The sequence below is a fragment of the Panthera tigris genome, chromosome A1 (genome assembly GCF_018350195.1).
Source record: "Panthera tigris isolate Pti1 chromosome A1, P.tigris_Pti1_mat1.1, whole genome shotgun sequence".
NCBI classification, from domain to species: Eukaryota; Metazoa; Chordata; class Mammalia; order Carnivora; family Felidae; genus Panthera; species Panthera tigris.
The window spans coordinates 157,647,639-157,664,409 of NC_056660.1; the positions used below are offsets into that span (position 1 = coordinate 157,647,639).

At 38.6% G+C, this 16,771-nt stretch overlaps 1 protein-coding gene across 8 annotated transcripts in view; it reads left to right on the plus strand.

Annotated features, from left to right (window-relative positions):
- The window catches only part of CAST (calpastatin), a 107,793-nt gene that overhangs the window by 42,214 nt on the left and 48,808 nt on the right, over positions 1 to 16,771 (plus strand). For 7 of the 8 annotated variants that reach the window (XM_042990587.1, XM_042990617.1, XM_015536089.2 and 4 more), the window contains one exon: positions 15,075 to 15,134. In XM_042990587.1, the coding sequence (XP_042846521.1) occupies positions 15,075 to 15,134 (60 nt within the window). Of the gene's footprint in view, positions 1 to 10,871; positions 10,967 to 15,074; positions 15,135 to 16,771 lie in introns of those variants that run through there. The other variant, XM_042990608.1, reaches the window with a different exon arrangement.

The following is a 16,771-nucleotide window of genomic DNA, read 5'->3' on the forward strand; positions in this document are numbered from 1 at the left end:
CATGCAATGTAGTTGTTGGTGACAACCATTGTACTTTCCCAGTATGCAGATTATTAATTCAATATATCAGAAAAACTATAGGATTTCTCTTATAAGGTCAGACACATTGGTGCAAAAACACATATTCCAGGTTTATATAGTCTCCCAGATGAAAGTATTGCAAGTTATAATGTAAAAGAAGATACAAAGATATATATGTATACAGAAGAGCATAGATTGTGGGTTTTTTATTTAAACTAGACCAACCAATTAGTTCACATTTGGGAAAAAGTAAGTAGTTCCACTAAGTAGTAATGATACCTTAAACATTTATTGCCGATGGATTCCTAAGGAATGAAGAATGTAACTGCCATCTAAGTAATTAGATGAAATCTAATTGCAGATATTTGTTAAAGCACTTTAAAGAGAAGGTTATTGGTCTTCAGACAGAGAATGCAGGGCAATAGGGTAATTTCAGACTAATCCATAGCGGTAGGGGTCTCCCAATCCTTGTCTGGGATGTGCTGCACCCCCTTTGAATTCTCTAAGACAGTGTTTCATGCTGTGTAGTCTGGAGAGCATTTGCATCAAAGTCACCTGGGATGCTTAGTTAAAAATGGAAATTTCCCAGGCTCTATCTCAGATGTACCTAGTCAGAATCAATGAGAAATCTATGGCTTAATGAGCTCTCTAGATAAATTTGTACACCTGTAAAGTTTGATAACCACTATTATAGGAAGTAAGTTGGACTATACAGAGCCTTTATATAAGTTGTCTTCTTCTGGCCTTAGCAGTACAGTAAAATCTCAGTGAATTTACTAAAAAATCTAGCTATCCATAGGAGCTCCAACTTCTGAATCATACTGAGGCTCTGAACTGAACTGGTTAACATTTGTGATGCACAAGCAAGGGCCTAGACCAATTCCATTTCACTCAAAATTGCCCCAAGAGATGGAGGCCAGCTTAGTAGGCGAGTGTACCCTTTGGACTCCATAAACTCTGGATTCTGTAATGGGTTGAGGTTCTCTGCACAAGTGACATAAGTATAAAGACCTAGGTTAGACCTTGGAGCCTCTGGAGTTGCTCTGAACAGAGTTGTTAGTAGAGGGGCAGAGAACTGTTCCCACAGAGAAACCGGGGGCTCAGTCTACTGTGTAGTGTTCCTTTATTATCTATACTAACAGGGTGGGCAGAGAAGGCAGAAAGTCAGACAATTTGTACACGTTTCAGTTATGTGCTTTTTATATGTCCTCATGAAAATAGAAAATTGTCTTTATATCAACATGGTAAATCTTTTTATATAACTCCATTAGTATGGCTAGTCATCATTAGAATCCTGGAATATAAATATTTTCCTGCTAAAATATATACCTTGAATGCTTTGACACATCCATCTTTTCATAATATTGTATTTACAGAGATGTGTCAGAGAACTTGGTCTACAGCAGCAAATTGAAATGAGAAGCCAGAATTTTAATCTTCCAGGATTCTTCTCTTTTTGTATTCACCATCTATTTATCTCTGTCTTTATTTAATTTATGTTAAAATGTATCCATTATGTCTATCAATTTGGAATAGAAAGGGTTTCTTCCTTCAATATTCAGACTAATTTTTTTAGGCATGCACAATGTATTTTAAATGTTTGAAAGACTTCAAATGTTTGAAAGATGGGGAATGCATGCTCTACCTTGTCACAAAGCCCATTACCCTCTCTTCCTGCTGACCTGATAGACTTATTCACAACACCTGGCACATATTTTCCTTTGAATTTTAGACCCCAGTCTACAAAGTAAGACAAATATTATTTTCTGAAAATTCAATTAGTCATTTGAAAATTGTATCCTTGTATTATCTACATGTATACATATATGTGTGTGTGTGCACACACACACATACTTAACAGCTGAGCTGTATACTGAATGTGTATTTCATTAGGAGTTTCTCTATAGGTCAAAAATATTTGCCTTTAAAATGACAGCAGTATTGGGATTAGTGATGTCTATCGCATACTCTTGCCTTATAGCATAAGAAAGGTGTTAGAGGTATAATCACAAGTATCGAGTGCCCCTGGGTTTGGAGAGGACAAATATTCTTGAGGTATGGCAAGGCTGTCTTTTTAGGGAACATCTAGGCTCTTCATTAACCTGAGCTGGCAATATCAGCACCAAAAATCTTCCTTTAAAAACTGGCTGGAAAGTACTTTTGCAAAACAATTCTGTAAAACTATCCTAGTATCTTATGTAGTCTGATTCCTTCCTTTTAACCTAATGAAAGTATGAAGAGACTAAGTTTGTCACCAGGAAGAAAGTGCCAATAGATAATAGATGGTAGAAAACAGTGGTTATTTCATTAACCCACTATCAAGCCATTTGTTTTAAGCTATCTAAAGCAGTGATTTTCAATGTCAAGAAGGTTCAGAATCACCTGAATCACAGCTTTTCAGTGTACAATCTCTACTCCCTCTTCTTCCTGACCTTTCCCTTTCATAAGTTTCTGGGTGTTCATTGACTCCCTCTGTCCATACTGTCTTTGAGCGACCTTTCCTGGGCCAAGAACCAGTGACCTAAGGTGTTAAAGCTTGGCCAGTTATATTGCCCAGTGGTTTTACATAACATTGATTGTCAACAAACATGCACATTTCTGGTACAAAATGTTTAAATAATTATGACTTCTGGTATATTTTGCATAAAGTTTCAGTGGTTTGAATTACTGATCCTTTTTTCCCTGGCAGTATTATAAAACTAAATTATTTTCCATAGTCTAGTTTACTCTAACCTTGAATTTTAAACAATCGAGTAATTAATTATTGTTTGGGATTTTAGCCAAAAAGTGTCTACATCACTAAGAAACGATGTACCCTCATGCTCAATATTCATAGATCAAAAAGGAAAGATTACCTTCTTTTGGCCATTCAGTTTGAGCCTTCCCTTTCTCCCAAGAATCTTTTAATGATTGCAGTGATTGGTGCTGAATTATTCTCAAATAATGTTCTTGTGGTGAGACAGGATTCCAAGTCTTAGAAATTAAAATTGTTTCCTTCTCTAGTCCTTCTGACAATCATATTCTTACATCCCTTCAAATATTTCCAAACATTGAATGTGATGAACAGTGATGTACTTATTTGCAACTAAAATATTTGCATAATACCCCAGGTGATTTCCAATTGAACTGGTGGTAAAGCACATCTTCTCTGTGTATATATAACTACATTCTCTACAGTTTTCTATGAGTTGGTGAACTGAAAGTTTGTTTGCCATTCAAAATGGAGAGACAGTCAATAGGAAATAAAAGCTTAACAAAGAACATTCAAGCTAGTGCTGATAATCTGAAAATAATTCTAGAATGCTCTGGGGGAGGGGTTAGGTCCAGTAGCATGTATGTAGTTTGGGGAAGCTTTCTAGGATCTAGATATTTAAAAATAAAGGGGAAGAGAAAGGAACCAACCATTGATTAATTTATTGAATAACTACTTTGCTAAGTGATTTACATAGGGTTTCATTTAATCCTCTTAATTAAGAGTTGCATATTTTGTGGGGCACCTGGCTGTCTCAGTCGGAAGACCACATGACTCTTGATTTCAGGGTTATGAGTTCAGGCCCCACATTGACTGCAGAGATTACTAAAAAACAGTTTAAATAACAGAGAGGAATGTGTATCTAAATACAAAGAAGCACTAGAAATCAATATTGTGTTCTTTATTGTTATGCTCCATTTCTTAACATAGTTGAAATTCTCTGATGGATGAGGTTTCCTGTTTGTGTGAAAGAGTATTGTACACTGACTGGAATTAGCAAATAATGGTTCTGTTGACAGAGTTTCTTGAGACTTTCTAATGGGCAGTAGAGAAGAGATAAATTAGCCATCTTTGAAAATGGTGAAAATTAAATTACAGGATTAAGTAGTACATAACTGAGAAGTCCCTTATGTAAGAAATATAGAACTTTTTACTTAGATAAGCTGCAGTGTTCATATTTTTACATCAGTTTCAAATGAAGCTTACTTTAAAATCTATTCTTCTATTCTGTTGATTTTTTTATGAACTTTTTTTTTAATTCAAGTTAGTTAATGTACAGTGTAGTCTTGTCTCCAGGAGTAGAACCCAATGATTCATCTTTTACATATGACATCCAGTGCTCATCCCGAAAAGTGCCTTCCTTAACTCCCATCACCCACTTAACCTAATGCCCCCACCCCTCTCCAGCAACCCTTGTTGTCTAAATTTAAAAGTCTCTAATGGTTTGCCCCCTCTCTGTTTTTATCTTATTTTTCTATCCCTTCCCCTATGTTAATCTGTTGAGTTTCTCAAATTCCACATATGAGTGAAATCATATGATATTTGTCTTCCTCTGACTTACTTTGCTTAGCATAATACTCTCTAGTTCCATCCATGTTGTTGCAAATAGCAAGATTTCATTCTTTATCATTTCTGAGTTAATATCCCATTGTATATATATACACCACATCTTCTTTATCCATTCGTCAGTTGATGGACATTTGGGCTCTTTCCATAATTTGGCTACTGTTCAAAGTGCTGCTGTAAACATTGGGGTACATGTGCCCTCTTTGAATCAGCATTTTTGTATACTTTGGATAAATTTCTAGTAGTGCAATTGCTGGGTCATAGGGTAGTTCTATTTTTAACTTTTTGAGGAACCTCCACACTGTTTTCCAGTGCGGCTGCACCAGTTTGCATTCCCACCAACAGTACAAGAGGGTTCCCCTTTCTCCACGTCCTTGCCAACATTTCTTGTTTCCTGAGTTGTTCATTTTAGCCACTCTGACAGGTATGAGGTGGTGTCTCATTGTTGTTTTGATTTGTATTTCCCTGATGATGAGTGATGTTGAGCATTTTTTCATGTGTCTGTTAAGCCATCTGGATGTCTTCTTGGGAAAAGTGTTTATTCATGGCTTCTGTCCATTGATTTTTTTTTTTCTTCCTTAGGGGAAAGTGGGATGAAATGCAGTGAAATGCAGTTGTTATTTTTCCCATTTTACAGACAAGGAAACTGAGGTGAAGAGCAATTAAGGAATTTGCTCATTTCACACAACTGGTAGCAGAGCTAGAATTCATACTCAGGTGTCTGGCTACAGAGCCATTATCCTAACCACTAAACAACACTACCTCTTTAATATTTGAAAAGTTTAAAGTTGCTGTCAGACATTTGTGAAATTGTTTTGCTTGTATGGTTTCCAGAATGACATTTGATTTCATTTCACATTTTCATTTTGATTATTTGAAAATCAGCTCGGACAAGGGAACCTTGTTATAATCCCTACTATTTAAGCCTTTTAATAAATGTTTATTTATTTTTGAGAGCGCGAGCGTGAGTGCACCTGAGTGGGGAATGGCAGAGAGAGGTGGACAGACAATCGGGGCGGACTCTTCACTGACAGCAGAGAGCCAGAAGCAGGGTTTGAACTCAAAAACCATGAGATCATGACCTGAGCCGAAGTGCACACTTAACTGACTGAGCCTCTCAGATGCTCCTGTTATTTAAGCCTTCTAATTAAGAACGTGCTTCACTGGGAAGCTGGATGGTCATGTGACAGGCCTGTATTTCAGTTCCCCCATGAGTGGTGTGGTTTGGTCTCAGTATTTCTTCACAAACTTCCTCTCGTTTTCTGTTAGAGTCTATCATCCTTGTAGATACTGAGTTTTGTACTTGGTTTTGTAACACAGGGACTCAGAAAAGTTCTCAAGTTCTCTCACTCTCCATTAGGTCCATGCCTAAGGAATGAATTTGAAAGCCCGATGGAAGCCAGGCTAAAAGGCTCTGAGACAGCTGTTCAGCAGAGCTCAGAATTGTTTTTTGTACAAATCATATCCTCACTAACCATATATGCATTAATGAGCTCATAATCTTTTATGATTTGTACAAATCTGTGTTCCTGCTACCGAGATTCCTCTTCCTTGACTGATTGGAACTTAGATCTAAACAGGCTATACATTTGAATCCAAAGAAAATACAATAATGTAAAATAATATTACTCTTTTTATCCTAAGGCAAATAACATTTGTGTGTAACTTCTCCAAGCAGTGGTCACCACAGAATTGCTCTACCATTGTGAGAGTGAAGAAAGAGAAACTTTTGAGGCTGCTGGTGTTCATAAAATTTTTAAAAATCACTGATTTGAATTCCTTACTATGTGCCAGGCACTGAGCCAAGCACTTTATAAACATGCCATCATTTAATCCTCACTGTTTTTGTACCCATTTAAACAAATTAAAAGTTGAGCAGCTTGCTTGAATTTACACAGCTGGAATTAGACCCCAGGTCTATGGGACTCCAGGGGCTAACCACCAGTATTTCCTATTTGCACATCTGTCATTGGGTATATTACTCAATAAGTTTCACATCACTGTAGCTAGAATATCAGAGTTGCTGAACTATAGAACATTCAAGCCTGACATTTTACTGATGAGGAAACTGTGTTCCAGGGAGGCTAAGGCTCAGGGTCACACGGCTTGTCAAGGTCAGTCAGTCTGAACCCAAATTCAGGAAAAAATGCTGCCTTTTCTACTCTATGATGACTAAACTAGGCTGCGTGGCATGCCCATTTCCTTTGCCCACAAAATAATTATCACTCCAGAAAAAAAGAAAACAAAAAACAAGGGAAAGTTGGAGTTTGCAAAACAGTGAAAGTTGCTTTAGACCAGGAGTTCAACTTCATACCTTTTGTGGATTATTTTTGAGTGTTTGGGGTGATCCAATGTCAATGCTTATAATCAGATGCTTCCAGGGTGTGGCCAAAACTTCTATAAACTCTGGTGTGGATTTAGCTCACAGATCAGCTGTGGCTATTGTCCTGGCTGCCAGGCAACGTTTGGCTGTTTATTTTGAGATCTACCCTCATGTTGCATCAGAGGCCAAAACTTCATGAGGCTCTTCACTTCCCAGAGCAAGAAGTGCTCAGGCTTCTATTTTTATCTTAAATCTGTGTGTCCATTTTAATATATTTCGTGAATGTGCTGTGTACTCAGTTGAGATGGAATCATTTCATTTTCCCCAATTAGTGTTCACATTCATTGCCTCATTTCTCAGTACTCTACTTCATCTAGCCTATTACACTCTGGACTGAATAGCTCTTCCCACCTCTGAGTCTTGCTCAAGCTGTTTTGCTCACTTGGAATGACTGTGCTGGCTCAGCCCCCATCTCCATTTTTTTGTTGTTGTTGTTGTTGAAAATTCAAATACAGTATTTTAATTTTTGAAGAAAGAGTCCACTTATTATTGCAAAGTTGATTGGCATTACTATTATATTTGTGCTCAAATCCAAGCCCTGCCACTTAACTGTGTAATCTTAGATAAGTTACCTAACTTCTCTGAGCCTTAGTTTTCTCATTTATAAAATGGGGATAATAATGGTTACTTCCTAGGATTTTATGAAAATATACTGAAATCAGATACACAAGCACCTGTCACAGTTCCTGGCACATTTCCTAACACATGGAAGATTCTGTGGTCCCCACCTGGCTGGTTGATCACACTACAATAAATAATAGTTTCAATCTCTTCTGTGAAGCCTTTCCTAACCGTCTTCCAAACACACATCTCAGAAATAGTCTTCCTCTTCTGATCTCTTGTTACATCATGTTGTACTTAAGATCCTATCGCAATGGATCTTATCTTGTATTGCATAAATGCTGGGGTATAAGTTAGTGTCATAAGGAGATCTGCATGTTCTCGCCCAAAGAGAAGTCTCTACTTCATTCATAGATAATCCATTGTTTGTGTTTCATTGGATTCATGTTTTGTGTCCTGATTAAACACTATTGTTAGGTGACTGTTTTGAAGTCCTCCTTAAAAGCACCATTATTATGCTAAATAATTAAAGACTTTGCAAGAATGTGTGTCATGATGTGACAGCATGGCAAACAATAGGCTAATTTAAACCTCTGAATATTCATTTCCTGAAGTGAATAATGTGTCATTACAGAAAGAAAAATGTAACCTGGGTCCATAAATGGGACTTCTGAAGAATATCAGTGCTTTCCTTAGAAAGCTCCTCTTCAGCTGCCGTTGTTTGTTCCAGGTGTTTTACAGGAAGTGGCTCGGGGTTTTGTGTGTTTATGTGCTTTTTAAAGTCTTACAACTCCTGGTTGAAGACATTGGTGCTAGAAATGACTAGATATTTAAATTTTGTTTTCTCTAACCAGTTTTCTGACTTGTGCTTTGAATAAAATTTCTGATGATTGAGTAAAAACTTAGGTAATATTGCATTTGAGCCATCAGATAATACTCTTGTGTCTGTTCATGCACAAATTCATAATTTAACAAATACTTGTTAGGCAACTATTGTTGCCAGGCTCTGGGGATGTGCAGCAACTGAGACAGGCATGGCCCCCCCTGACCTTGTGGAGTTCAAGTTCAGGTCTGTCTTATAAGTTTTGCGAGGAAAGAACTTGCTTATAAGAAATCCATGATTTTCTTTCTTTCATTATTTGAAATGTGTTATTAAATAATCTTATTGTGGTTCGGTAACAAATGATTTGGTTTTCTCTTGTGCATCTAACAGAACTAGTATTAAAAGTTAAAAATCGGTTACTTATTTAATTTAGAAAATGCTTAATATTTGTTTTGTGTTTTACCCAAATTGCCCTAATATTTGGTATCTAACTTGACCCTCACAATTACTCTGTAGGGTGCATGGTGTTCCAGTTGTGGGAAGCTAGATGCTTAGCAGGTTTAATGTGCTTGTTTGTGGAGTCATGGCCACTGAGAAGCCAATGGACTGAAACTTAATTTTTCTAATTTATTATGTTCTTGATTCAAGCTTAAAAACAAGAGGTATTAAAACTGTGTGTGTTAGAATGAAACTTTAATGGCTAATTAGAAGATGGAAACAAAGATTGGAATCAACAGTTATTTTTTATATCTTGCCTGATACCATATACTTGGCACTATGGTAGACACTGTGGGGAGCAGAAATGATCAATTTATAGCTTCATTGATAAGACGTGACATATACTTAGAAACGAGCTCAGTAACCCTCTAACACAGCATGTGATTGAGTGTCCAAGTGAGAAGTACAAACGGATATAGGGGTTGAGGAGATAGTATGAGCTAAAGCTGATTCAGGCGTTGTACCTTGAGCTAAATCTTCAAGGATAGGGGCCTGAGCAGGGAAAAGTCTTCCTAGGCATCTGGGAATCTCATCTTGCTCTTCCCGGAGGAGGAAAGGAGCATGATGGTGATGATGGTGATAATACTAACTAGCATTTGCCCATTGCTTACCACCTGGCCAAAGCAATGTTATAACTAGTTCATGTACATTAACTCACTTATTACTAACCTGAATGGAGTGAATATTGGTACCGTTGCCATTTCACAGATGAGGACACTGAGGCATAGTAACTTGTTTGAGGTTGCACATGAATTCAATGCCAGCTGAAATTCCACCGGACATTCTTGAGCCCAGAGCCCCCTCTTACACTCTTAGTCACTGAATTATGCTGCCTGCTGAGGTGCCTGTGAGACAGGAAAGACACCGTTCTTGATGGAGGGGAGATGTGGGTAGGAGTCATGGTGAGAGAAATAGTGGAAAAAGTAGGTTAGGCCAAATGGAGAGTCTAAAGTTTAGGCAGAAGACATTAGACTTTATCTAGGACACAGTGGCAAGCCATTGAGAGCTTATGAATTCATCACAATGAGAACATGGTACACTTTTTTTTTTTTCTTCCAGATAAACTAGGGAGCCATAGACAAAGAATTGGGAGCTAGAGAATGGGGTAGAACAGAGGGTGGGAGAACAGGGTATGGAGCTATTAGAAGGGCCATGATGTAATCCAGGTGTGGGAGGTACATGATTAGACTGGGAGTGTGGGTGGAAATAGAAATGACAAGGACTGGAACCAGAACTGGGCCTTAACCCAGGTGATTCAGGGCCAAATGAGTTCCCTGTATTACATCATTTGGCACTTACAGCAACTCCACAGGCAGGTGGTATTACTACCATTTCTAAGGCTGTGGGAATGGGGATTACAGGAGGTTAATGTGGATTAGTAAATGCTGGAACAGGGAGCTGAGCCTTCATCTGTCTCAGTGTCCTCATTTTAAGGTAAAATAAGATAGTTGGGTGATAAAGTAGGGTTGCTGAAAAGGTATAGAGAATTGTTCACATAATAAATGGTAAAGTCAAGGGAGAAATCAGCATTCCAAGGGAGCAACAATGTAAGAGAGAAGGCAGAGGGCTTGTGACTGAAGATGAAAACCCAGAGAAGAGTGGAGCAAGTGGAAGAGGCTTCCAGAAGGAAACATTATAGTGGGGATGAGAGACTGTGGAATTGCTCTGGCACAGAAGCCATGAAGGAGAGGATGGTCAGGGATTCAGACTGGATCTGCAGGTGTGTCAGCAGGTAGAAGAGGCATGTGCATATGTATGGCATGTGTTCTAGTAACTCCACAGCAGAGGCAGGTGGATGTGGGAAGGGGGATTCTTGCCAGGGAGGGGTGGGGACAGGAAGATGGGTCAAGTTCAGGAGCACCTGTTGACTCATCTGCTGGCCTGCTGTCTGCCAGCCGGGCCTGGGGAGAGAGTAAGGCGAGGCCAGATGACCTGAGGGGAACTGGGGAGGCCAGCTAGCAGCACCTGCCAAGAACTATAAGTCTTCAGGCACCCCCAAGCAAGGGAGGGGACTCTGTTTTGTAATAGAGAACTAAGGAGCTGAGGAAGTAATATTTTTCATCAGCCAGATTTAATGGCAGCAGAACGGATGAGCAAATCCTCTAGGACCTCACCCTCCTAAGGGAGCCCTTAACTTGCCCAGTACCAGCCATTCAGCAGGGTCTGGGTGAGCTCACAATGCTTGGCAGTCACTCAGGTGCCACACGATGGTTGAGGTTGGTACTTAGCAGAAACCCTGCAGAATCCAGGAAAAGGTATGGCCAGAAACCTGCCATGATTAAGAGTGGGGTCAGCAGGTGCATGCACCCAACAGACAGCTCTTACAAAGAGACTCCATCTAGTGGAGGAGACCATTCCTGAGGTAGTTATGTGGTTACCTGATTATATAAAGTTCTGGAAGTAGACAAGGAAGATGCCCATCAGGACTGCTCGTGGTGGTTGTAATGCTGGAGGTTATAATGCTGGGGCTGAGAGCTAGTGAGATGCACCTGAAAGGAAGGGCATGTGGGGTTTGGATATTTTAGGAAGAGAAGCATGCCAACCAGTAGCATTTGTGTGAATAAAACATAAAGGGAGCGTTGAGTGAGGTGTGCACTGAGGAAGGAAGGGATAGGCTGGCTGCCTGAAGCTGCTTTTCTGCTTTGGGAGATGGGGAGGGATTGGAGCATGGTGGTCTTTGAAGGCAAGAGAACGGATTTCAGTGTGAGGTAGTGGGCAACAGGAGTCACCACTGATTTACTTCGGATGGAAAACTTAGAGGTGAGAATGCCATGTAGGAAGATTAATCTGTCCAGAGTGGGTAAGAGAGCTAAAAATCTGGACTCTGGGAGACCTTTGCAAAATATATGTGAAAAAGGAAAGTTTCTATTTTCCAAGGGTCTTAAAAGCATACCATCTTCCCTTCCTATCTGGAATTGTTTACTGCAGTAAACTTCCAAATTTGTTACTGTAGCAAGTAACAGATTTAAAGAGATTTTGTTGAATAATGCTAAAAAACACCTGCCATATTGATTAAGTACAGAATTATTTTTTTTTTCCAGGTTGCATTTACTCTTAACCAGCATTGGTTTGTTTTAATGCAGCTTGATGATACAGCAAGATTATTTGAGGCGGGCCTGAAGCTGATGTAGAACTCAAACATTTGTTTTATCACATAGGGTTCTTTTCCTGCTTCTGTTAGAGCACTTCAGTTGTAACAAAAACCTGCTGTCTGTCTTTCTGGACTCTAGACTCTGAAGGCTGAGATGGTGTCTTCCTCATTGTATGTACTCAGCCCCTAGCTCATTCCTTTTCAAATAGCAATTGTTGAATGGGTAGATGGAGAATGATTATAAAAAGATAGTTTTTCTCTGCTCTTTGTTACTCTGATTTATTCTTTAAGTTTATAAATGACCACTAATACTCTGGATGTAAAGAGATTTGTGTCGGTCATTTGAGATGGAGAGTATTGTAATCGCTACACTTTACTCTGACTGACAGCACTGATCCCACAGTGATATTTTGGTATGTATGAGTGATGATTGTGCTTTTTTTTTAAGCTTATTTATTTATTTTGAAAGAGAAAGGGAGGGGGAGAGAGAGAGAGAATCCCAAGCAGGCTCTGCACTGAGCCTAGTGTGGGGCTGGAACCCATGAACTGTGAGATCATGACCTGAGCTGAAACCAAGAATTGAACACTTAACTGACTATGCCCCTGATGGTTGTGCTTTAAAATTGGCTGTCCCTAGATGTTAACAGGACTGTGCTGTGGTAGTCCTGCAGCAGAAAGTCACTGGCTTAAAAGTCAGGTGGCCTAGGTCCCAACCCTGGCACACACAGCTCAAAGGGCCCCTCTAGCCACCACCCCCCCAACAATCCCCACCTTTGCCTGGGTGATGCCCCTTATATTTTAATGACGATGTCACTTCCTTAGCATCACCTGTCCTGACCATCTTCTGAACTAATTCTGGTTGCCAAGTCTATGTTTTTATGGGAACCTGTGATTTTCCTTTATAGCACTTATCACAAGTAATTATTGCAGTGATTATTCTATTAATGTCCTGTCTGATGAGGCTGAAAGTTCCGCAGTGACAGGAACATGTCTAGCAATTGCACCACCGTGTTCCTGTCTCCTGACAGAGTACCTGGCACAAACTTACTCTGGGTAAATACACATGGAGCCAGTGAACTGGGGTATATTTGACAAGGCACTTACCCTCTGTGAGATATCTTTTTCTTCACCTGTTTAAAACCACATATTAAGGTTTATCTTTAAAGTTCTTCAAGTCATAGCTTTATGGATAAACTCTTCAATAACAATCAGTTATTCACATACATGATCAGAAATTTAAATGGTACAGAATTAAAATGAAACTGTATTCAATCCCTCACCAGAGATAACAAATATTAAAAGTTCATTGTTTTCACAAATAGAAGAAAATAAAACAAACCACAGTTCACTGGAGTTGAATGGATTCACAGTGGGGTGGGATTATTTTCCTTATTTTCTGATCCCATGAAGTAGCTGTCCTATTTCACTTTCAAAATGTTTAGTGCCTTTGTGATGGGATAGAACTTTCATGGAGGGATCTGTGCTGAGCACAGGTGTGGCCAAGGCCTTCAGTTAAATTCCTGTGATAACCTCCTCCATGCATATTTATAGTTATCCATGTAGATTTTACTGTTCTGGGGTGGGGGGGGGCTTTGAAAGTCTTCTTTATAGGATTTGAGGATCACATCCAGCTATTGCTTAATTATCTGCTTAAGGCAGATTGGATATTCCAAGGCTATGTGATTTCAGGAACGTTTTAATAAACATAGAGGTTTAGAAATAATGTTTACCTAAGGATTTGCAGCTTAAAAAGCACTTTCATGTAGAGTGTTTGGTCTTTGATTTTATATGATTGAGGGAAATCATTGAAGGAATGGGGTGTGGCAAATGGATACAGTAATTCTCACAGATTAAAAAAATCTCAAGGAAAAATGAATATTTATGTATTTGTCCTTTAATTTGATGGGAAAATCTACCTTGGTACATTTTCTAGCTCTTTATCCCAAAGAGAATGTGAGAGACACTACTCCACGCCTGCTACAGTGACCAAGTGTGGTATATTTTGGGGTGAGGGAGTGCCTTATTGGTGCCTAATAGTGCTCAGGAATAAAGTTCATATAGTTTGTTTGAAAAATCAGTATACTAAAACTTTGGGCTTTTATCTGAAAATTGTGGTAATTTACTATTAGCACTAACATACTCTACAGTAAGTGAGGTCTGTGGGGAAGGTGATTTTGTTCACGGTCCATGGGTTATAGTAGGTTCATACAGTCACCTTGAGTGGTAGTGTGTGGGGGTGGCGAGAGTGAAGAAACCAACAAGCATGGGCTCCTCCTGCCCTGGGACTTAGCCTCAGAAATGGCTCAGAGCCAGACATCAGAGACAGGCTCTGGGTATTCTTGGCAGGGCAGCAGCTGTTTACTGACAGCCTGTTACTTAAGAAGTAAGTTACTTAAGAAGTGCCAGATGGAATCCCTAAGCTTTAAAACCTAACAGACTTAAATGTTATGGAGGTTTAAATGAGCCTAGGTTGGAATTCCCAAATAAACTAGGGTTGATTTAATATTCACCACGGTAATGCAAGTTAAGTACTATCCTAGTAGTCAGTACCATGCAAGTATCCATATGCACTCCCTGCTACTTGGGTGATTAGATTGCAGGGACTAATTCCACCATCCCCTTGCATCCCTAGGAATGGTGTATCTTGAAACTTCAATTATCATCATCACCTCTTGCCCTGCAGGGAGGAGCCTGGATGAGACATAAAATACAGCAGTATTGCCTTTGCAATACCATTCCCACCTTCTCTTGCTTATGTGACACTGAAAGGACAATTCTGATCTTCCTGAGTCTTTTCTAGTGCTACATCCTGCTCTTTCTGTCTTTTATAATATCTTGGGACTAATGCATTAGTAATTTAATAAGCACCTACAATATGCCAGACATTTAGTCATCTCAAATACCTAAAACCCTGCAAAAGAGCCAACATTGACCTCATTTTATATACCTAGGAAACTAAGACTGCTAGTAATTGGCAGAGCTCACATTTGAACAAAATTCTGTCAAGTTTTAAAGTCTGTGTTCTTCCTAAAAATAAGGCAGACAATAATTAAAATATTTACTGAGCACTTATGCACCAGGTAGTAATAAACCTATAAGATAGTTATCTACTAAAGAAAAATTGAGAAAGAGGAAACTAAAAATCAGAAAATTGCCCAAGATTACTTAGTAAGTAGTACACCCCAAATCTGCACCCATTTGATCTGGTTGTAAAGGCTTTGCCCACTGAGCAAGACCACCTACTGGACTTTTGTGGGAGTTGTACTCTAGAAGAGGTAAAACCAAGGTAGAGTTAAGAACAAGTATGGTTAAGAGGAATTGAAAGACAAAGTGTTTGTAGGTTAACCAGAATCAGACTTTCTCTTTCTTTACTTTCTAGGTGTCCGCTTCTTCTGCTTCCACCAGCAAGTCTTCCAGTATGAATCCCACAGACAGCAAGGTATGAATAGTCTTTAAGGGTGTACTTGGGTGAATGCCTTTAAGTGATTATTTTATAAAGCAAAACAAATGTAGACTGACAAATGTGTTATATGTCCTAACAAGCTTAAGTTATGGAAGTAAACATTTTCTTCCTAATTTATAGAGATCTTTGGAAACCCACCTTTCCTTTTAATATTTACCTCAAGTATCATCTGTGCACTTCTACATTGTTTTAGAATATCTAGACAAGAGAGGTAATCCAGAGATTTTTTGTTGTTGTTCTAGGCTTGATGGAGTTTTTAAATTATAAAATGAGCTAAGTACATTTTTCTGGATATAGTGAAGAATATGAATGCTTCTTATTAAAATAATAATATTCTTATTTTATAATATTCTAGCCATTTAAAACTCAGTGTACAGGGGCGCCTGGGTGGCTCAGTTTGTTAAGCATCCAACTTCAGCTCAGGTCATGATCATGGTTAGGGAGCTCAAGCCCTACGTTGGGCTCTGTGCTGAGAGCTCAGAACCTGGAGCCTGCTTTGGATTCTGTCTCCATTTCTCTCTCTTCCTTCCCCACTCATACTCTGTCTCTCTCTCTCAAAAATAAATAAACATTAAAAAAATTAAAAAAAAAATAAATAAAACTTAGTGTACAAATGAGAAAATTTATACTAAGTGAATATGAAACAAGTGACATAATACTGGTTACTTTAGATACTTCCTTAAGTTTGTGAAATTTTAGTCCTATGGGACAACATCTTATTGATAAAACTTTGAGCTCTATTTGGGATTTATTCTAATAATTATTTCTTGGAATTTCAGTAGAAAAAGAATGCTGTACAGTGGAGTTATCACATAGAGTAAGCCTAGTTCTGAAGAGTTGGCTAAAGCTGCCTTAACCCTCTCCCTTAGTTACTGTATCTCAAGCTGTGTTTCTTGGACAATTGGGGTGGAGAATTAAAGCGGGCACATTTGCAAGAAGCTCTTAACTAATTTTTATGAGCCAGTATCCTTTAGTGCCCTTAAAAGCTAACCCAGCTCCATTATTATTAAGTTGCTCTTGTTTAAAATCACTGACATGTTTTTTTGCTTTCTGTCTTCCATGTTACTTTGCTATCCCAGTAGGATCCTATATCAAAACTTAGTACTGGCACTGTAATTTAGTGCTCTTGGGAGATCCTATAGTGTCTTGTTGAGCTGTTTGTTTGTTTGTTTGTTTGTTTTAAATATTTATTTTAAATATTTAGATTTTAAGTATTTAAAATGTTTAAATATTTAATTCAAATATTGTTGAGAGATAGCATGCAAGCAGGGGAGGGGCAGAGAGGAAGACGGAGAATCTAAGCAGGCTGCAGGATTCGAGCTGTCATTGTAGAGTCTTATGTGGGGCTCAAACTCATGAACCATGAGATCATGACCTGAGTTGAAGTTTCATGCTTAACCAACTAAGCCTCCCAGGTGCTCCTCATGTTCAGCTATTTTTGAAGGACATTGTAAGTATCTTGAAGTATACTATTCAAATCTCTTATAAATGTTATCTAGCATTTCTTTTAACTTAAAAAATTTTAATCTAAAATTGTTTTTATTTAGTATTTTACATGAATTTTTAAATTGTTTTCAAAATATACATTACCTGATCTATTCATCTATTGTCAC